General features: G+C 41.1%; 1 protein-coding gene across 1 annotated transcript; it reads right to left on the bottom strand.

The window, feature by feature from the left end:
- Positions 1 to 737: 737 nt before the first annotated feature.
- PEF1 (penta-EF-hand domain containing 1) lies at positions 738 to 23,091 on the bottom strand. Its single transcript, XM_073615410.1, has 5 exons — positions 22,867 to 23,091; positions 13,171 to 13,465; positions 12,604 to 12,759; positions 8,754 to 8,897; positions 738 to 5,480 (listed from the first exon to the last, which is right to left on the bottom strand). The coding sequence occupies exons 1-5, from the start codon at positions 22,888 to 22,890 to the stop codon at positions 5,251 to 5,253; spliced, it is 849 nt and encodes a 282-aa protein (XP_073471511.1). The 5' UTR covers positions 22,891 to 23,091; the 3' UTR covers positions 738 to 5,250.
- Positions 23,092 to 23,184: the final 93 nt, after the last annotated feature.

Genomic DNA, 23,184 nt, shown 5'->3' with positions numbered 1-23,184 from the left:
AAATTAAAGTATATCTAAACAATATATATATATATATATATATATATATATGCTCCCACTTAGGTGGTGGCATTGAAGCCTATATGATTTTCCCCTTGAGTTGGGGGAGGGGTGAAATGTACCCCCTGTAGCTGCCAAAAATAATATATATACACATACATACATATACACACATTTATATATATATATATATATATATATATATATATATATATATATATAACACCACACGTATTTTATATATATATATATATATATATATATATATATATATATATATATATATATATATATATATATATATATATATATATATATATATATATGTATATGAGAGAGAGAGAGAGAGAGAGAGAGAGAGAGAGAGAGAGAGAGAGAGAGAGAGAGAGAGAGAGAGAGAGAGAGAGAGAGAGAAAACACACACACACGAGCGGTGGGGGAAATCTTATGCGATTCTGGCAGAAATCACACCGCATTCCTGTTCAAATTGCATGCGATTCTTTGCAGTGCGATTTGTGCTCATTCATTTTGTATTGATGCAAATCGCACCACAAAGTGTTAGCATTCTCACAAGTACTTGTGAAAATACTCTGTCTCGGCACATCCCTAATACATACATTTAAAACAAATACATCCCATACATATATGCAGTATATTTATATACCCATACATATTATAATATGATAAATAGTATGTCTGGTAGCGCACACACACACACAAAAAAAAAAAAGACACAGTTTTAGTTATCTCCTTACATGTATTTATTTATTTATTTATTTATAGAGAAACCCATTTTTCTGAAAAGCTCAGGGGCTTTATAAAGCTTTGGCAAATACAAATGACAACTTTTCTAGGTTTTATACAAAATCATACCGCAGTTTAACAAATAAAACTCCAAGCAGCTGTTTGCCTCCTTATACCTGAAACAAATTGGTCAAGTGCATAAAATATTGTTGGAATATAAAAACTTGAAAGCGATACTAAACAATATCCTTATTCTCCAAAAAATAATTCATATGCATCCAGTATTAATAGCTCTGTAGTCTATTTATATGAAATTGCATCTTACTGTGTTTTGTAATTGTCTGTGAAATCCTGAACATCTCCTTTTCCCCTCTCACTTGTTTTATTTTTATTTATTTTTTTTTGAGACAAGCAGTGCACATTAGTTGGGAGTCATGTGCACTGCTCTATGTACACTACACATCTCATGGTCCATGGTCATGGTCCCTAGTCTATCTCAGGAGTGAGCAAGAGAGCGCGGCTATGTTCTTACATTATACGGTGACTGTAGAGAAAGAACATAGCCACCCCTCTAACAGAAAGTTGGTTTACAGCAGCAAGAAAAAAAAAAAGGGAATGTGGAGATTTGTAAGCAGCTATAAAAAATAGAAGTTATTACTCTGAGAATACATGAAGTTTCTTTGTTTTTTTTTTACCACAGTGCTTAGTGCCACTTTAAATAAAACTGGAGACCATACAAAATAAAAATAAAGTGTTTACGCAAGTATTACACAAAATCACAAATTATTGTAAATCAAAATGAATTTAAAAATAGCTTTAACCGCTTGCCGAAAGGCTCACGCCGATATATATGTCGGTAGAAAGGCACATACAGGCATATTAACGTACACGTATGTTGCCCTTTAAGAAGCGGTTTGCGGGTGCGCGCCGCGACCTCCGTGAGTGTGATCGCGGGTCCCGCGGACTCGATACCCGCGATCGTCTCACGAAGAGGAAGAACGGGGAAATGCTGATGTAAACAAGCATTTCCCCGTTCTGCCCAGTGACAGGACACTGATCACAGCTCCCTGTAATCGGAAGTGCCGATCAGTGATGTGTCACACATAGCCAGCCACCCCCCCCCCAGTTAGAATCACTCCCTAGGTCACACTTAACCCCTTCACTGCCCCCTAGTGGTTAACCCCTTCACTGCTAGTCACATTTACATAGTAGTCAATGCATTTTTAATCGCACTAATCGTTGTATAAATGTGAATGGTCCCAAAAGTGTCCGATCTGTCCGCCATAATGTCGCAGTCACAATAATAAAAAAAAAAAAAAAAATCACAGATCGCCGCCATTACTAGTAAAAAAAAAAAAAATATTAATAAAAATGCCATAAAACTATCCCCTATATTGTATATATTGTAGACGTTATAACTTTTGCGCAAACCAATCAGTAAAACGCTTATTGTGATTTTTTTTTTTTTTTTACCAAAAATATGTAGAAGAATACGTATCGGCCTAAACTGAGGAAAAAAAAATGTTTTTTTTATATATTTTTTGGGGCTATATATTATAGCAAAAAGTAAAAAGTAATGCGTTTTTTTCAAAAGAAAGCTCTATTTGTGGGGAAAAAAAGGACGTCAATTTTGTTTGGGAGCCATGTCGCATGACCGCGCAATTGTCAGTTAAAGCGACGCAGTGGCGAATCGCAAAAAATACTCTGGTCTTTTGCCAACCAAAGGGTCCGGGGCTTAAGTGGTTAATATATTACTGTATAAATGTTTTTAAATGCCCACATGGGGGTTACTAAAACTGGAGAGAGCAAAATCTGGTGCAGCTGTGCATGGTAGCCAATCAGCTTCTAACTTCAACTTGTTCAGTTCAAACCTGGAAGCGGATTGGCTTCTCTGCAGAGCTGCACCAGATTTTGCACGCTGCAGTGTTAGTAAATCAACCCCACAGTGCCTTCATACTAACGTTCTGGGTTTGTCTTGGCACATTCACACCACATGTTATAATATGCCTTGCAGTAACACACAGCAATGGACTGTATGTGTGTATTGCAGTGTATTCACAATCATTGTCAACTGCACCACAATTCATAGATGCAAATGGTCTGTGAATTGCAGTGCACTGGATTTAAAAGAAAATATGCCAGAATTGTTAAAGTTCAAATTATTATTTGTGTGTTGAGAGGCCAGTTAAAATGAATAGGCTGCCTAATGCCGCGTACACACGAGCGGACTTTTCGACTGGACTGGTCCGACGATCTATCTGATGGACTTTCCAAACAAACGAACTTGCCTACACACGATCACAGCAAAGTCCGACGGATTCGTACGTCATGACATACGACCGGACTAAAATAAGGAAGTTCATAGCCAGTAGCTGCCCTAGCGTCGGTTTTCGTCCGTCAGACTAGCATACAGACGAGCGGACTTTTCTATAGGAACTGGGTCCAGCAGAGTTCCGACGTAAAGATTTGAAACATGTTCCAAATCTAAAGTCCGTCAGATTTTCGACTGAAAAAGTCCACTGCAGGTCTGATGAAGCCCACACACGCCCCTGGAGAAGAGAAGAGGAAAGAAAGTTGCAGAGATTACAAATCCCAGACCGGTAAAGCGGCTATACGATGCGTCACGGCAGGAGATTGCAGAACTCAAGGTCAGCGGGACTGGGGGGGATGGGGAGAGGGTCCAGTGTAAGTTCACCTTACAGATTTTCTGTAAAAGGTGAACTTACCCTTTAAGAGTTCTAAAAGCCAGGAGGAGGCAGGCATTCAGCTGTTCCAGCAGTCACATGACACGAAAGCTCCCAAGCGCAAGTATGCATCGGGAGCTAACCGATCCCTGCCAGCTACTGTGCTGGGAGCATGCAGGGAACGCTCTCTAAGCACGGCAAGTTGTTTTAAGAGGGTTGCCCACCCGCCAAGTGGCTGAATATATGGGTGTGGCTGCCTTCAAGAGGTAAATTAAATAAGAAGCTGCTTTTGGTTCGCCAATTCTGCTCAATTTCATATATTAGGAACTGGTAGCTTCCTACATTACTAGAAGCCATGGGCAATCTAAGAATGTTATTTGCCAATAGTCATCTTCTCAAAGTCTCTGCTATTGAGTTTTGAGCTTGGAAATTGTAGAGGAAATGGTGTATTGCATACAGTATGTTACCTGCATAGAAATTGTTTCATACATAGGGCAATAGCACACTCCCTACTTATTCATTCACTAAGCAATAAGGTACTCTGCTTCAGGTCTAGTGTACATGGGCATTTATGTTTTGTTCCTGAAATCAGTTTGTAAGCATTTTTCACTGATGTAGAATTAGGTGTTTAAATTGTATATTATGGAAGAGTATACACTTGTGTTTATATTAAATTGCGTTAGTTTGTCTTTATTCCTTTATATAGGCCAGTGTGAATGCATCTGTGAACATCTGTCCCACACTGAACTTAAACTTGCTATTTACAAGTGTTTTTTTCTGCATTTTACTTGCTGCCTGAAGCCCATGTATAATAGCCAATACAAAACACAAATATAACAGAGAAGCCTGAACGTAAAGCTGGTATATATAACTGCTAAAATATAAACCAGTTTGGAATTGCACCTATCTTTTTTATAACAAGCCAAATACAACTATATTTAGAAAATAACATCTACAATCAATCAATTAAAACCAAGTCTTCAAATTTATTAATAAAATTAATCTAATTTGAAGCCCAAATCCAGCCAACATTTTTTTTTCATTCTGAATAAACTAGGGAAGAGTAAATAATTGTCATTATTTCACCGCTGTACGTGGCCCTGTTGGGGAGATTGCATCTGACTTTCATTCCCTCTTACATCACAACATAAAATGAAGGTAGACAGAAACACAGAGGTGTAAATGCTAACCCGCCAGAAGTTCTAACCCGACACCACACTAATGAAAAAATGAATATTGTTGCAGTCTGCGTCCCCACTGGAAAGATTTCCCATCGCTTTTTATCACAAAAGAAAACGAGGGGAACTTCCCAATGCATACAGACACTTCACAAAAAAACAAGATTAAGGCTCTATCCTTTTCTTACTCTGTCCAAAACTGAAGAAAAGTATTGGTTTAAGTTGGACTTGAATTTTGAATGCATTTTTCATCATAATTGCAATAGGATAATTTGTGTAGTGCTCAAGCTCTCAAAAAAGCTGTTTAGTAAATAGTAGGAATCATAATATTACAGTCGTACCAATGTTATCTGAAAGAGTAAGATGATACATATTTGTATGTGAGCCACTTTCAAGATTATAACCCTAAATATTACAAAAGTGCTGTACAATTTAGTAGGAAGAATATTAGATAAAAAGAGGTTAAATTACAGGTTGGCAATATGTAATTCTATTTACAGGAACCAGACTGACAGAAAACGTAACATGGTTTGTGTATACAGGAATTGCCACAGCATCTCTTTAAATGTAAGCATCTGTTCATCACGTGGGGTAAGGATATACATCAAGGAACATGAACTTGAGGTTTTACAGCTGTCAAGATTTTAAAGAAGGCGTCCCACAAACACGGTGAGGAAGTCGTCATAGCTTAGCCGTACACTGCCAGATCGTGCTGTGTCCTTTTCACGGAATGATTCTGTCATACTCTGCAGCCTGGTACAGACCTGTATAAAGCCATCTAGCTGCAAGGTCATGTTGGCAGAGCGTGGAGCATATCGGGTCATCACTTGCTGCACAAACTGTGGACTCAGACTGTATCCCATCTGGGAAAGAGCTTTGAAGAGATAAAATCCACAATGTAAAACAGTTGACCATAAGGAAAATCAGTATAAAATAAATATAATTATAAATATAAAAGATTAAAACAGTGTGGGGTTAAAAATCCATGCCAGACTATTCTCCTTGAGGATGGTCAGGTATAGGTTTTAATGACCTAATTGTCAGATATAATTACAGCATTAAAAAAAGAAATTTTGACAAAAAGTTTTTTAATTTTACGTTTTAGCGCAGATGTTCCCTTACAATTTAAAACAAGTAAATAAAAAGAAAGCAAAACTCTTACTTGGACTATCTTTAAAGCGAAACTAAAGTCTTATTTTTTCCCCAAAATAAAAAACATGATGTACTTATATGCTCTGTATAAGGATTTTGCACATAGCAGTCTCTTACCTGCTTTTCTGGGGTCCCCCGCTGGCGCTCACTGCTCCTCTTCTCCGAGTGCCCCCTCGGCAAGCCGTGTCCTGAAGGGGCACCTATGGGGGTGCGCAACTGAGCCAGGCAGTGTTTGTCCATACACACACACACAGTGTGGCTCGGCCATGCCCCTACTCTCTCCTCACAGAATTTGACTGGCAGCAGCAGGAGCCAACTCCCACTGCTGCTCGGGTCTCCTGCGAGAAGAGGAAGGGAGGAGAGCTGTGTTTCTTCTCCTGCTGCCCATCCTTCTGAAAACTGCTCCAGTCGAAAGTAATCCCACTGCTGAAGTTTCTTTCAGGATCAACAATTTTCAGCAGTCAAGAGTGGCAGGTATTCTTTTGCTTCAAGTAAGCAACAGAATGGCTTTAAAAAAAAAGTATTAAATAAAAGCCCTATATTTGCTTGAAAAATGTAAAACACTTCTTTAGATATGATAATAAATAATACATTTATTGTCAGGTTTACCAACACATGCCATGTCTGCTAAATTTGGTCAGGGTATCTAGGTATTAATGACCTTAGGTTATGGAAGGGTTAATTCATTTATCTACCCACTTACCTATCTAAACTATCTGTCTGTCCAGCCATCTATCTCTGTATACAGGAATATCAATTTTTGTACTCATTGTAAAATCCTTCTTTTAGAGTACATTGAGGGACACAGGAAGTAATTCACCTTCAAGTTACACTTCCGCAAGAGGAGAGGGCACTGGCAAACAAAAGAACTGTAACCCAGTCTGTGATATCCCCTCCTACTACCAGCATGCCTTCATTTAGTAGCCAGCAGTACATAGCACATGATCATGAACACAGAGGAGTGGGACCTGTGTCACTTAATAGCCTCCAAAAAATGATCTTACATGGAATACAAAAATCCCTTTTCTTGTCTATTGAACAACACCTGATGTCATTCATCTATAGGATGTCCAAAAGTCCGACTGAGCGGTGGGCATCACAGCAAACAAATGTTAATAGAACCAAGAAAAAAACAGAAACTGGGGACTGTCTGCAGCTCAAGGAGCCAGATGAAGGTCCTTGTACCCAAATGCTGGCATCAGATGAGGTTGTGAGATTCATGTGTTAGAACTCAAGAGAATAAGTGAACAGAAATGTGCAGCCCTGCAAAGCTGGGAAACAGTTGCTTGAGGCTGAAAAGCCCAAGAAGCACTTACAGATCAATTAGAGTGTGCGTTGACAGGTGAGGGTAAAACCCTACCAATGGGACCATAAGTTTTGATAATGGTCTGAATGAGCAACTTAAAAATGGTCAGTACACCCTTACTGGGTCCATCCAGGATGGCAAAATAGGAATCAATCTTTCTGAAAGAAGCGTTTGGCTGAGAGACTTTCACAGCCTAAACTACACACAGACAGTGGAGAGAAATTTCCTTTAGGTAAACTGGAAACAAGAGAACGGTGCTCTGGTTGAGGTGAAAGGCAAGTAGGAAGTCCTAATCCTCAACACCACCTTGTCCCAATGCAAAACCAGAAAAGGTTCCTTACAAGTCAAGATCGCCACTTAAGACACATGCCTTGTAGAGATAGTCATCTACAAGGAATTCAACCTTTTGAGTGATAGTAGAGTTGGAAAGTCTCTAATTTATTCAAATGGCAGTGTCTGGAGCGCATAAGGAAACAAACTAGATCCCTTGGAGTCACAGGGGAACTAATAGGGGGAGCCCCATGGGAAACCCCCAGTACAACGGTCTTAATCAACGAATGAGTGGACAACAGTCTCTGTAACTAGATAGAAACAGCAGAACCCTGACCTATAATAGTGCTGAAAGCCAAACTCGGGTCCAGACCCAACAATGTAAGGAGTGGATTCATCCCATAGAGAATCTCCTAGGATGGAAGCCCCAAGACTTATACCAAATGAAAGATACTTTCCACATCCAATGATAAACCTTATGTGAAGTACACTTGATAGCTTTGAATGTGGTGGAAATCACCAATTTAGAGATTCCCCCATTACTCATAACCTAGGCTTCAACAGCCAGAGGCTCTGAAGCAGGATGGAATATCGCTCCTTGAGACAGGAGATCTGAAAGAATACATGGAGCATCTGCCAACAGTCTTACCAGGTTGGAGTACCACATCTGCCTGGGCCAACCCACTCAATGAGGATCACCAGGATCCTGCAAAACAGACAAGACGTTTCAGGGTGGGAAAGGCACAGATCAGGATGTACAGATACCGTGGAGTCACCAGAGCATTGCTTCTGCTAAAAGATTGCTGTATCTGGAAGCAAACCTGTCTAATTTGTTGAACCTGGAGGTCTACATCCAACGTCCCACACCTGTGACACTGTGCAGCGATGGACCTGTCAGAGTGGCGCTCTCCCCTATGGGGGATCGGATGATGACGGACCGTAGGGTCGGATGTCAGCGGACATGTCACCGCTGACATCCGACGCTTCATAGAGGTCTATGGAGGGTCCGTTCAGGTCCGCCTAAAAAACTGACAGGCGGACCTGAACGGATCGTTCATGTGAAAGAGGCCTTAGAATGCTATACGTACCTCCTGACGAGGTATGTTTAGGAGATCAAGCCGAGGGGATTTCTAAGCCCTGGTTTCCTAGCGGGTGATCGCCGGGCTCCAGCTTGAGGAGGGGGTCCATTGTAAGTTCACCTTGCGGATATCTCTGTAATGGTGAACTTACCGTTTAACGAGAGATTTTTTTTTTCTAAATTTAATATATTATTTTCAGTTTAAATACATTTTTATTAAAGCATCCCAAGAAATACAATTACAAATATATATGAATCATCTTAACTCACAAGGATACACATTTCAATATACAGGTTTTACATGAGTAATATATTATTTTATTAGTAGTGGAAGAAATTACCTTGGTGCAATTCTGCATAACTAATAGAGCCAGACCTGTCTTGGTCATATTGCTGGAACAGGCTTTTCCACTGCTGAAGGTATGTCCACAGAGCCGAAAATCCATACAGATCAACCTTACCACACTGACCTCTATCAAACATGTCTGCAAATCAATATAAAGTACGTTAAAATCCTAAAAACCTTGTATTTAAATGCAATTTGCAATTCTACATCCATCTACAATGCAGTATCCATAAAGCTACATTCACATATCTTAGTTTTTATGCATGACCATTTATCCCTATGCAAAGTGCATCAAAACATAGAGCTAAGCAAGCTCAATGGTTGTATCTTAATGACCCTGTCTATCAGACACAGTCTGTTTGACTGAAAACAAACTTTCTGCAGTTTTTAATGGCATGAAACAGTATAGAGGTAGATAGAGACCATTTAAAAGGGGTTGTAAAGGTTCGTGTTTTTTCACCTTAATACATCTATGCATTAAGGTGAAAAAACACCTTGCAGTGACCGCCCCCCTAGCGCCCCCGTTTTACTTACCTGAGCCCCTTCATCTTCTTCAGCGGGGATGTGCCGTCCTTCTCTCCGCGGAGTCCCGGCTTTGATTGGATAGATTGATAGCAGCGCAGCCATTGGCTCCTGCTGCTATCAATCAAATCCAATAACCTGGGGGGCGGGCCGATGCATACATTCAGCTTCTATGGATGCCGAACAAATTACTTGGTAGCGCGCCCGCAAGGTAACCCACCACAGGAGAGCGCTTCTCCTAGGGGGTTATCTGATGTGGGGAGGAGCCGCGAGAGCCTCCAGGGGGACCCCAGAAGAGGATGTTCGGGGCCACTCTGTGCAAAACAAGCTGCACAGTAGAGGTAAGTATGACATGTAGGTTATTTAAAAAAAAAAAAAAAAAATAACAAAGCTTTAGTATCACTTTAATCTTTGCCTAGGCATTAGATCAGATAAAGAATGGCTTTTAATGCAAAAAATATGTGATTTGATAGTGCTGAGGTGTGCCCTTTTGATTTATATGCAGTGTGGATTATGATAGGACTAAAGCTATCATTCTTTTATTTTTACCTAATTCCCTAACAACGCTCCTCTGTGAGTCTAGCCATACGTTGATTCTGTGGTTCACAGCCCTCAATTATCCAGTTTGGATTGATGACAGCTTTAAATGGCATGATCCTTTTTATTTGTTATTAGCCAGTGACCTAACCCTTCTCAGAGATCTCCACTGTTGTAAAAGTAGATCTGGGCTGCTGAAGGGAACTGCTGGTTCCTGCTTACCCCCTGTAGAAAGTGGTTCCCTGTATGATTTTTTTATTATGTAGGAAGGTGTACAAGCACGTCCCTGAAAATCTACTGCTTGCTATACGGAACCCAACATACACTAAGTTAACCAAGCTGTTATGGAGAGATGAAGGAATAATCTTGACTTAAAGCAGTATTGAACCCAAAAGCAAACATTTTTATTGCAGCTTATCAATTCTTAGATGTGATGGCTGTATTAATTTCCTTTTTTAGGCTTTATTTCTTCTATTTTTATCTGGTGATCCAGCCAGGAAGTCTTTTATTTTTCAAAAGAGCAAGCTCTCCAGCAGAAGGGTTGAGACAAATCATTTACTACTAGCAGGGGTGCTTACAATGATCAGCTTTTCTTTATTTATGTAAAACCTTTATCTCAAAAGGTAAGAATGTTTGCTATAATTGTTTGAGCTGGAGTTTGGCCTCAATTTATTAGTGTATTTAAGTCTGCTAATATATTTAACACTACCCCCCCCCCCCCCAGACAATGCTGCCATCTGCTGTGCCCCTACACCCAGAGTTGGGGCACTCTAATGCAGGAGATGTGCTACTGGCCAGATCACCAGGTGAAGAAAAGCCCAAAGAAAAGAAAAACAAATGCAGCCACCACATCTAATGATTGGAAATCGGCAGTATATCACATTTTTTGGTTTTAGGTTTAATATCACTTTAATATATTTACCATGTTGAGTTTTAGTTGTGTTCTAAAGCAAAACTTCATATGCCTATTGTTTTTACCTTTTAGACCCCTTTCACACCAAGGGCGTTTTGCAGGCGCTATAGCGTTAAAAACAGCGCCTGCAATCCGCCCTCAAACAGCTGCAGCATTGTCTCCAATGTGAAAGCCCCGAGGGCTTTCACACTGGAGCGCTGCGCTGGAAGGACAGGAAAAAAAGTCCTGCCAGCAGCTTCTCTGGAGCGGTGAAGGAGCGGTGTGTTTACCGCTCCTCCACCGCTGCTCCCCACTGAAATCAATGGGGCAGCGCTGGGATACCACCGGCAAAACGGCGCTATTGCGGCGCATTGCGGGTAAAACGCTGCTATAAATAGCGGCGTTTTACCGCCGATGCTATGGGCGGCCCGGTGTAAAAGGGCTATTAGAGTTGTTAGGCATGCATTGTGATAAACAAACAATCTGTAGATTTCCTGTTTGATTATCATGTGTTTACACAACTTTGTCTAATCAAAAACGAATAACTATGTTAACCGCTTGCCGACCGGCTCACGCCGATATACAACGGCACAAGGGCACGTGCAGGCATATTAACGTACCTGTATGTTGCCCTTTAAGACGAGGCTTGTGGGCGCACGCCCGCCACGAGCTCTGTGAGTGTGATCGCCGGTCGCGCAGACTCAATGTGCGCGGGAATACCCGCGATCGCTTTACCAAGAGGAAGAACGAGGAAATGCTTATGTAAACAAGCATTTCCCCGTTCTGCCTAGTGACAGGACACTGTGATCGGGAGCGGTGATCAGTGTCGTGACACACGTAGCCCATCCCCCCTACAGTTAGAACACATCCCTAGGACACACTTAACCCCTGCAGCGTCCCCTACTGGTTAACCCCTTCACTACCAGTCACATTTACACAGTAATCAATGCATTTTTAATCACACTGATCACTGTATAAATGTGAATGGTCCCAAAATAGTGCCAAAAGTGTTCGATCTGTCCGCCATAATGTCGCAGTCACGATAAAAATCGTTGATCGCCGCCATTACTAGTAAAAAAAAAAAATTATTAATAAAAATGCCATAAAACTATCCCCTATTTTGTAGACGCTATAACTTTTGCGCAAACCAATCAATAAACGCTTATTGCGATTTGTTTTTTCCAAAAATATGTAGAAGAATATGTATCGGCCTAAACTGAGGAAAAAAAAAAGTTTTTTATATATATTTTTTGGGGATATTATAGCAAAAAGAAAAAAAAAAAAAAATGCGTTTTCAAGGTGATCAAAGAGGTGATCAAATACCACCAAAAGACAGCTCTATTTGTGGGGAAAAAGGACGTCAATCTTGTTTGGGAGCCACATCGCAAACCGCGCAATTGTCAGTTAAAGCGACGCAGTGCCGAATTGCAAAAAGTGCTCTGGTCTTTTGCCAGCCAAATGGTCCAGGGCTGAAGTGGTAAAACGGATCAGTCTACTCAGCAGGGGGTTTGTCTGCTGATCCCCGCTGAGCAGGCGGATGACAGGTCCATGCCCGCTCTGCATAGCACACAGCCCACTATTCTCTATGGGGTGGTCAGATGGAAATGGACCACCTGTTTGTTTCCATCCAACTGCCATCTGATCCAATCCGCCGGACGGATAAGAAACAGTTCCCCATCATTCTGTTTTTGGTGGCCTAGATCAGATGCAGGTGGGTGTAAATGGACCGTTTACATCTGCCTCCCCATAGAGAACAATGGGTGGTCCAATCAGGTCCCCCTGAAAAATGGACAGGTGGACCCTGATCAGTCTGATGGTGTGAAAGGGGCCTAAAGCCCCAAGATTTTATCATTAAAAAGCAATCACAAATAATACTTAGCAGATAAATACTTACTTAGCATCATGGTACAGGTTTCATCATTAAATGTTGACCAGTTTGAGTTAACCAGTGCCTGTTTGAGCTCTTTTAATGTTATGTACCCACTCCTGTCAGTGTCCACAGTCTGGAACCAGGAATAAGCTTCTGGGTTAACGCCTTGTGGTATATTCCCTAAGAAAAAAAGTTAAAGCAGAATTCAGGAGCAAACCTACAGTAGATTTATAAACCCAATGCCAGCCAAAATGATTTTCTAAGTTTTAGACTGTGAAAGAAAGAAAACTCCTCTTATGTTTTGATTTGCAATCTCATTGGTGAGAGCCACCCACATTTCCTGCAAGGACGGAAAGTGATGGTAAATCTCCCCAGTGGATACACCATCTGCACCCACAACTCATTTTTATTTAAAACGGGAAGGGTTAGAATCTCTGTCAGATTATTAATACTGTTTGAGGCTACCAAACCTAAAAGTGAGGTGAAATGTCCCCATCAGGGTCACAGACAGTGTTAAAAACTTGACAGAATTGTTGATCATGCCCATATATATCAATCCTATTAGACTCTAAAGACCTACCTCAGACTTACCTGAAGGAGCTTGTCCATACTGGCCTTGTTGAGGAGCTCCATAAGGATTAGATGCCGGTACACCATAAGGTCCCCCAGGAGCATGGCTTCCATAAGTACCTCCGGGTCCCCCTGGTGCTGTACCCCCGGCCATTGGCTGTCCATAACTACCACCTTGAGGAGGTCCATATGGTGCACCTGGTGCAGAACCACCATATGCAGGCTGGCCAGTAGGGCCACCTCCTCCATATTGTTGTCCAGGTTGATAGCCCCCTTGAGGCGCCCCAGGAGCTTGTCCTCCAGAGCCATGGTATCCCTGTAAAACCATGAAATATACAGATCTGAGTACATTTTTGCAGCTGTGTAGCACACTTTTAAAATAGGTACTGTCAAGATGACATTGTATGTGGACAATTATCTATCACTGCAAGAAAAATATTTAACAAATGTACAATAAAATGTGCCAGCACAAGAAGATCAGTTGTTCAAGTTTGCATTATTTATTTTATGAAGTTGATCAGCTAAAATAGTGATAGGGCTTCACAATTTAAATACAACAGTGCCACCCAGTGGAAATAACCAAATCACAACTAAAAAAAAAAAAAAATTGAATAATTATTACATATATACAGCAGATAAAATAAGTATTGAAAACGTCACCATTTTTCTACGTAAGTATATTTCTAAAGGTGCTATTGACATTAAATTTTCACCATATGTCGGTAACAACATACAAATTAACCAAAACAAATAAGTTCAGAAATTAAGTTATGTGTAATAAAATGGAATGACACAGGGAAAAAGTATTGAACACACTAACTGAAATGTATTTAATACTTTGTACAAAATCTTTTGTTGGTAATGACAGCTTCCAGAGGCCTCCCGTGTGGAGAAACTAGTTGCATGCATTGCTCAGGTGTGATTTTGGCCCATTCTTCCACACAAACAGTCTTCAAATCTTGAAGGTTTTGTGGGCCTTGTCTATGAACTCTGATCTTTAGTTCTGTCTATAGATTTTCTATTAGAGTCAAGTCAGGTGATTGGCTGGGCCATTCTAGCAGCTTTATTTTGTTTTTTTCTTTGAAACCAATTGAGAGTTTCCTTGTCTTTGTGTTTGGGATCATCGTCTTGCTGAAATGTCCACACTTCATTTCATCATCTTGGTAGATGGCAGCGGATTTTTATCAAGAATGTCTTGGTACATTTTTCCATCCATCCTTCCTTCAATGAAATGAAGTTTACCAGTACCGTATGCTGAAAAACAGCCCCACACCATGATTTTCCGACCTCCAAAGTTCACTGTTGTTATGTTTTTGGGATGATGTGCAGTGCCATTTGACCTCCAAACATGGTGTGTATTATGGCATCCAAAGTTCAATTTTGGTCTCATCTGACCAGACTATATTCTCCCAGTATGTCACTGGCTTGTCTAAATGTTGTGCAGCAAACTTTAAATGAGCTTCTACATGCCTTTTCTTCAGCAATGGAGTCTTGCGTGGTGAGCGTGCATACAGGCCATGGAGGTTGAGTGCATTAATTGTTTTCTTTGAAACAATTATACCTGCTAATTAAAGGTCTTTCTGAAGCTCTCCACAAGTGGTCCTTGGCTCTTGGACAACTCTTCTGATAATTATTTTCACTCCTTTGTCAGAAATTGCGCGAGAAGCACCTGGTTGTGGCCAGTTTATGGTGAAATTTTTTTCTTTCCACTTCCAGATTATGGCCCCAACAGTGCTCACTAGAACATTCAGTAGTTTAAAAATCCTTCGGTAACCAATGCCATCAGTATGTTTTGCAACAATAATGCTGTGAAGGTCTTGAGAGAGCTCTTTGCTTTTACCCATCAGGAGATGTTTCTTGTGTGACACCTTGGTAATGAGACACCTTCTTATTATAGGCCATCAGTTGAGACTGAACCAGCTGATATTAATTTGCACTTAAAAGGTGCAGGGTTGCTTTCCAATCACCAATAGATTTTAGCTGGTGTCTTGGCTTTCCATACCTTTTTGCACCTCCCTTGCATCATGTGTTCAATACTTTTTCCCTGTGTCATTCCATTTAATTACACTTAACTTACTTTCTGAACGTATTTGTTTTGGTTTCTCAAAGCAAGGTCCATAAAGACATGGATGAGCGAGTTTGGGGTGGAGGAACTTGACTGGCCTGCACAGAGTTCTGACCTCAACCCGATAGAACACCTTTGAGATGAATTAGAGCAGAGGCTGACCTACTTGTCCAACATCAGTGCCTGACCTCACAAATGGGCTTCTGGAAGAATGGTCACACAGAGTGGCTGCAAACAACCTTGCAGCTCCAGGATCGGAGACCAGAAGAACCAGTGTCAGAAGTATAGCAATTGCTATACTCCTGACATCAAGTAAAAATGTAAATCGTAAATAAATAGGATAGATCCCTAATGTGGCATACACCTTGTTGTACTTAACCACTTATAAGCTAGTACATATTAAAAGTGCTGTATTTCCTGAAGTTGCCCTTTAACCACTTCAGCCCCCAAAAATATTTTTCCCCTCAACCATTTATGGACTGAGCCTCTTTCTGAGATTTGTTGTTTACGAGTTAAAAACTGTTTTTTTGCTAGAAAATTACTTCACCTTACAAATTTTTCTGTAAAGGTGAACTTACCCTTGAAGTTGAAGCTTAAAGTGGCTGTAAACCCTCACATATATCCAGTGAAGTGACTATCCTCAGATGATACAAAGAAATAAAACCAATCCTCCTACATAAGTTGTACATGTTTATCTGCAGCCTTTTCTTCTCTACATCAATTCAAAGTACTGAACTTGAGTGTTCAGAGACAATAAGGTGGAGAGCTGAAGTCACACTCTGCAGGGCTCAGTGAGGAGAGCTCTGGCAGCTAATTGGAGGGAGGGGACACACCCCCCTTCACACAGGAACAGAGCCAAGGCTGTCAATTTGCTGGAGGTCCTTCCCCTGTCACCATTTTTCTCCTGGTGTCAGGAAAACTTGTCAGAAGTGATTCATGCTGGCATCAGAGGAACAAAGCAGCAGACAAAAAAAAAAAAAAAAAGACACCCAGTGCTCCTAATTGAGGCAAGTACACAATATAGGGGGATATGTTTGGTTCTTATTTCATGTCTGAGGTTTACAACCACTTTAATAAAGACAAAATAAGTTTAATTATGCAGCGAGAAGCTAGAATCAAGGAACAAAATCCAGCAGTGACCCCACAAATGAAAACTTGCAGATCTGCCAAACATGTCAAGAGTACATGTTATAATTAAAGGAGGTTTGCTGCTGCGCTGTAAAAAAGTACAGAATATGTAAGCAGTCTTCCCTGCATATGCTTATGGGACATGTCAGTAATTACATAGCAGCAGTTTGATGCAACTTTAGAATCTTTTTTCTTAGCATCTTTAATAGAACCAAATGTAAAAAAAGAAAGGATTGCATCACAGCAAATCCAGCATCCAGCAATTTTTAGGTAATACACTGAGCAATCGACTATACAGCTAGCTACAGAAATGCTAATCAAATTATACACTAGTTGTTGATTATCTGATCACATCAGTGATTTGTAGCTGCAAAGACAAGAACTGTAGCCAGCTTCAGCAGCAACTCTGTAACCATCCACCAACTATAAATCTCTTTGAAAAATATGTTTGTGACAAACCATGTATCCAAATAATAGTTCAAACCTAGGAATACTGCCGACGGCTCCAGAAGTAATCCTGTCCTAACTATCAGGTACACTGTTTTAAAGGAACCTGCTGGTAGAAATATGTATGCCACAATTACTGACACATTCTATTGAAAATGCTAGTTACTAGGTTGTCATACTGATTCCCTCTCAGATTTTTGTTTCTGTATCCCTGCTGCAAATTTTCCCCTCACTTCCTGTCTGGTAAAATGTTTTTCACTAGTTCAGGACGTGAGGGTAAATCTCTCCAATGGAGTATACTGCGCACTGTTCTCCTTGCTGGAGAGGAAGCTGTACCTGAGGACCTGCACGCAAGCATCTCCCTGCTTTAAATCTGTGCTTTCTGTACTTCTCCTGCTCCTGGATTTTTTCCTCAATCATCAGGGGACAGCTCTTACATGATGCAAAGCCCTGCTTTTCTACCAAGATTGCCACCCAGAACCCACGCACATGCAGTGGGGGCAAGGCAATGGTGAGTCAGTAATAGGCAAAAGATGAGCTGAAAGGAGAGCATGGGCAATAGTACTCAATTATCCTCTGCCGACCTTTTTTGGGCATAGATTTAAAGCAGTATTAGAACCCAAAAACGAACATCTAACACTCCCCTCCCCCAGAATGATAATGCTAATGTCCAAAGGTGCTCCTGTTGCTCCTTCATCAAGAGTGTTGGCACTCTAATACACGAGGTGTGTTGCTGGCCAGATCACCAGGTAAAACAGAGGGGAAAAGCTTAAAAAAAGAAAAACGAATGCAACCACCAGATCTAACGATTGGTAAGCTGAAACATATGACGTTTTGGGTTTAATACCACTTTAACTGTTCAGTACTCTTTAGCAGGCCCTACAACTATCACCAAAAAAATGAATATTGTGATAACTGTAAATGATTAAGCACTATGATAGTATTCAGTATTAACATTTCTTTAATTATTCACATAGTATTATGGTGTTACTAAACCCAGGAACCTGCATTCACTATATCTGGTCTCCCACAGTACATGGAAATGCAATTGTTTTAATAAATATAAACTGCTAGTGCTAAATACCTTTTCCCATCAGCAGTATATAGCAGTCCTGTGACATCTATGAGTGTCTGGTTAAAGCTTGTAGGATGAGTTTTCATTCTACTCTGACTGTCATGAGGCTGCAGGCCCCCTGACCCTCTGTCTGGATAGTGCTGATTGTCCCTGTTCTGATCACATGCACCCACCCATGAAAGAAAAAAAAAAAAAAAAAAAAAAGCTTTCTAGCAATACACACCAAACTGAGCATGTGTAGAGTACCCCCAAGGCTCTGTTCTATCAGTAGATGGATTGGGGACAGTGGAAGAAGGGGAGGATCGGAGAAAACAGGATTGATCAGCCTTTTTTACACAATTCAGAGGATTAACCCCTTAGGTTCCACATTGAGTATAAGAAGCATGCTTTACTGTAGTGGTTCTCAACCCTGTCCTCAAGTACCCCCAACAGACCATGTTTGCAGGTTTTCCTTTATCTTGCACAGTTGCTTTAAATCAGAGTCAATGGCTTGGTATTTTGGACAGCTCTTTTATCTAAGAGAAATTCCCAAAACATGGCCTGTTGGGGGTACTTGAGGACAGGGTAGAGAACCACTGCATATACAGACTGATTTTACTGTTGTAGGTTTAGTAACACTAATGCCGCATACACACGACCGGACTTTACGGCAGAGTTTACCCGGTGGACTTTGACGGACTTTACGACGGACTTTCCGAATGAACGGACTTGCCTACACACGATCAACCAAAGTCTGTCGAATTCGTACGTGATGACGTACGACCGGACTAAAACAAGGAAGTTCATAGCCAGTAGCCAATAGCTGCCCTAGCGTCGGTTTTTGTCCGTCGGACTAGCATACAGACAAGTGGACTTTTCGACCGGACTCGAGTCCGTTGGATAGATTTGAAACATGTTTCAAATCTAAGTCCGTCAAACTTTTGAGAAAACAAAGTCCGCTGGAGCCCACACACGATCAAATTGTCCGACGAAATCCGGTACGCCGGACCAAGTATGCCGTAAAGTCCGATCGTGTGTACGCGGCATAAGGCTTTTTACAACCTCTCCTGAACGATTTAACTTGACAGATAGTAACCCACGTTTAAAACATCCGTTTTGCAGTGTTTAGCCGCGTTTGCGTTTAGAAGCGTTTTTAAAAAAATAGGCAAAAATGAAAAACGCCTGTAAATGAAATGCGGCTAAATGCCAGTAACCGCGTTTAGCCATGTTTAGAAGCGTTTGGCGCTTGAAATGCCTCTAAACTCAACTTCTGAACCCATTTTTCTGCGTTCCAAAAAAAAAGCCTCTAAACTCAACTGCCTAGAAATGACTTTAAACGACCCTGTGTACATGTACTGATAAGATAACAGAGGAGTTCAGGGGCAGCTGAAAAAAAATGCCCAACTGCTTCTAAACATCCGTTTACCAGCAGCAGTGTACATGAGGTCTTAAACTTCCCATGCCCCTGTTGTTACAATTGGTTCAAGCACATGCTGACACTCGTATAACTTGTCCCATGTCCTTCCACTTTTGCCACACAGCATGTACACTTGAGAAATATAGATAGGCAGGTATTTATGCTCAAAAAGAGAAAACTATACTCTATCATTGCAAATCTAACCTCCAGTTTCTAGAACTCTGGGTCACAGTGTTAAAGGTCCAGCCTAACACCAGGCTGACTAGAGAATGAACACGAGTGTGACAAGGTCCAGACACAAGGTAGGCAGGAAGGAGTGATAATGATTCAGATGAGGAGAGAGTCTGGAGGAGGAGGAGTGGGCTGACATGTTCTATTTCTTGGGGATTGTTGTGTGTATTTATTGTATATATATATATATATATATATATACACATACACACACACACACACACACACACACACATATATATTTATTTTTACATACAGTTGTGCTCATAAGTTTACATACCCTGGCAGAATTTATGATTTCTTGGCCATTTTTCAGAGAATATGAATGATAACACAAAAACATTTCACTCATGGTTAGTGTTTGGCTGAAGCCATTTATTATCAATCAACTGTGTTTACTCTTTTTAAATCATAATCACAACAGAAACTACCCAAATGACCCTGATCAAAAGTTTACATACCCTGGTGATTTTGGCCTGATAACATGCACACAAGTTGACACAAAGGGGTTTGAATGGCTATTAAAGGTAACCATCCTCACCGGTGATCTGTTTTCTTGTAATTAGTGTATGTGTATAAAAGGTCAATGAGTTTCTGGACTCCTGACAGACCCTTGCATCTTTCATCCAGTGCTGCACTGATGTTTCTGGATTCTGAGTCATGGGGAAAGCAGAAGAATTGTTGCGCATGGGACATACTTGGACATTCCAACATGACAATGATCCAAAACACAAGGCCAAGTCCACCTGTCATTGTACAGCAGAGTAAAGTGAAGGTTCTGGAGTGGCTATCTCAGTCTCCTGACCTCAATATCATTGAGCCACTCTGGGGAGATCTCAAACGTGCAGTTCATGCAAGACAGCCCAAGAATTTACAGGAACTGGATGCTTTTTGCCAAGAAGAATGGGCAGTTTTACCATCTGAGAAGATAAAGAGCCTCATCCACAAATACCACAAAAGACTTCAAGCTGTCATTGATGTTAAAGGGGGCAATACACGGTATTAAGAACTGGGGTATGTAAACTTTTGACCAGGGTCATTTGGGTAGTTTCTGTTGTCATTATGATTTAAAAAGAGTAAACACAGTTGATTGATAATAAATGGCTTCAGCCAAACACTAACCATGAGTGAAAGAAAAGTTTTTGTGTTATCATTCATATTCTCTAAAAAATGGCCAAGAAATCATAAGTTCTGCCAGGGTATGTAAACTTATGAGCACAACTGTATATTATCATGTATCTTGTCCTGATTGTGATTTGTGCTGCCCAAATTACCAGGACTGCTTGTGTAGTACCACTGTTTAGTCTGTGTTGTGCGTTTTTAAAACCCTATTACTGAAATGGCCATTCCGCTCCTAAAAACAGATATTTTGACCACACCTTAAAGTAGAACTAAAGGCAAACTTTTTTGTTCATTTTGGATAAAGTAAAGGCAGGGTTATATTCCGGTCAGTTTTTTGTTACCTATGTCCCATTGGGAGATTTCCCTTCACCTCCTGTCCTATAGCCAAAAGAAGAGGTGAGAGCAAATCCTTGCAAAGTGAATTAAATCCCTGGTTGTCATAAGAACTAGTGTCCCCACTGGAAGATTTCCCATTTATCCCTGTTCTGGTGACACCCAAAATTTGAGATTTCACTTTCAGTAATATCAGTAAATAGGACGAATAGAGAGGATTGGGATAGGAGTGATTCTCCCTAACAGGAGTACAGACAGCAGCAAAAATGTAATAGGTATTTTAAAGTGACTCTAAAAGTAAGAATTAAAAAAAAATAAACAATGGTTTTGCACAGAGCAGCCCCGATCCTTCTCCCGACTGGCAGTCCTGGCCCCTTATTCCCTTCAGAGTGACCCCCAATAGCAAGCCTCTTGCTATGGGGGAACTCAAGCAGGCTCGCTCCCAAGTTGCACTCCTGTGAATAGACATTGTCAATTCACACACAGAGAGCACAGCTCAGCTTCGCCCCCACTCTCTCCTCATTGGCTCACTGGCTGTGAGTGACAGCAGCAGGAGCCAATGAGGACGGAGAGACCCAGGAGAGCTGCTTTAATGTAAATCGCTGGATCGAGATGGGACTCAGAGGCGACTGTGGGGAGCTGCACCCAGAAGGTTCTTTACCTTCATGTATAGAAATGCATGAAGGTAAAAATAAACTTGAGCCTTTACAACCACTTTAATCCCGCTCCACCCTATACAAAACGTAGAAAAAGTTTTGCTTTCAGTTGTACTATGGGATAGATTTAGGGGCTTTTTATTTATTTTTATTTTTTTTACTAGTAATGGCGGCGATCAGCAATTTTTAGGGGGATTGCGGTGGACAAATTGGACACTAAGTGAAACTTTTTGGGGTCCAGTGACGCCAATACAGTGATCAGTGCTAGAAAATGCACTGACACTGTATAAATGACAATGCAAGGGAAGGGGTTAACATCAGGGGCAATCAAGGGGTTAAATGTGTTCCCTATGTGTGCTTTTTAACTGTGTGTGTGTGTGTGTGTGTGTGTGTGGGGGGGGGGGGGGGGGTGCTGACACTAGACAAAGAGAGAGATCGGTGTTCCTGATTACTAGGAAACACAGATCTCTCTCTTCCTCTGTGACAGAATGACGGTCTGCCTTATGATTAGCAGTGTGCGGTGTCGGCTTCCTGGCAGGATCTGGCACGTGGGATTTGGAACACGCTCAAGACCATCTCTACTGGCCACCCATAAGTATCACCTCACAGGAAGTCCCGAACCTTTTTTTTTTTTTTTTTTTAAATTGTGCTGCAGGGAATCGCATGGCACCTCTGCACATATGGTAAAGAGCAGCATGCTTTGCCTGCAGGTTGGGAACGCACACAAATTTGCGAGCATTCCCGACCCGAAGTGTAAACCCAGGCTTAGATGTGGTGGCTGGATTAGCCACATTAGGTTTGCTTCATTTGTTTTCTTTATTCTGACATGCTGATCCTGTCTGTAACACGCTTCCTGTCCTAGGGTGACAACAGAAATAAGATGAAACGAAAGAGCCCCGCCCCACATGGTTCTGTAGTCCAGAGAGATCCGTTATCACATGGGATTCCCTCAGCACATGAAGTTATCAGCTCATTAGATTCTTGGCAGAATCAACAGATATTGTTTTAACTTATAGAACAGATAGAACAAAAGCATTTTGATTGTATACTTTACAAATCAAAAGGAAGGCAAATATTACATCTCTGCTTTGGGGTTTACATGCACTTTAAGTGTTGTCGGATTCCATGAAGAGCTGTTGGAGTTTACTGAACCTCATCCAGAGCCTTTCATGCCTCGCCCCACCCATGTGACAGTGTATTATACCTGGACATACCTGTCATGGTGTCAATTATTACCATCCCCCTCACTAGAGCCCGATCTTACCTGACCGTACGGATAACTCGCCATATCGCCGTCTATTACTCCTCTAGCGGCTCACTTGCTAACTCAATCACTTCGGTTAAGGTTAACTAGGAAGTGGCCTCCCAATACGTTATTGTTATCTGTCAAATCGCCATACATTGGCGTCTCTTAGTTTTCTGTCTCCACTATGAGCGCCATTTTACTGGGGTCAATTGCCAATACCAGCGTGTAATTGGTCTTCAATAAAATGGCTACTTCCCTAGCTTCCGAGAGACCTTTAGAGACCGACCTGGGTCAACCTCAGCCACCCTGTCGTTGACACTATAGACAGCAAAGGAT

This window comes from Aquarana catesbeiana, linkage group LG02 (genome assembly GCF_042186555.1).
Source record: "Aquarana catesbeiana isolate 2022-GZ linkage group LG02, ASM4218655v1, whole genome shotgun sequence".
Classification (NCBI taxonomy): domain Eukaryota; kingdom Metazoa; phylum Chordata; class Amphibia; order Anura; family Ranidae; genus Aquarana; species Aquarana catesbeiana.
Note: the sequence above shows the minus strand (reverse complement) of the source record. Positions and strands in the feature narration are given on the sequence as shown.

Coding starts and splice junctions, on each gene's coding strand:
- PEF1 (XM_073615410.1), bottom strand. CDS start 22,890: ATGGCGAGTTATCCGTACGGTCAG. Junction 12,760..13,170: donor GTATGGACAAGCTCCTTCAG/GTAAGTCTGAGG, acceptor TTTTTTTCTTAG/GGAATATACCACAAGGCGTT. Junction 8,898..12,603: donor AACCTGTACCATGATGCTAA/GTAAGTATTTAT, acceptor ATTGATTTGCAG/ACATGTTTGATAGAGGTCAG.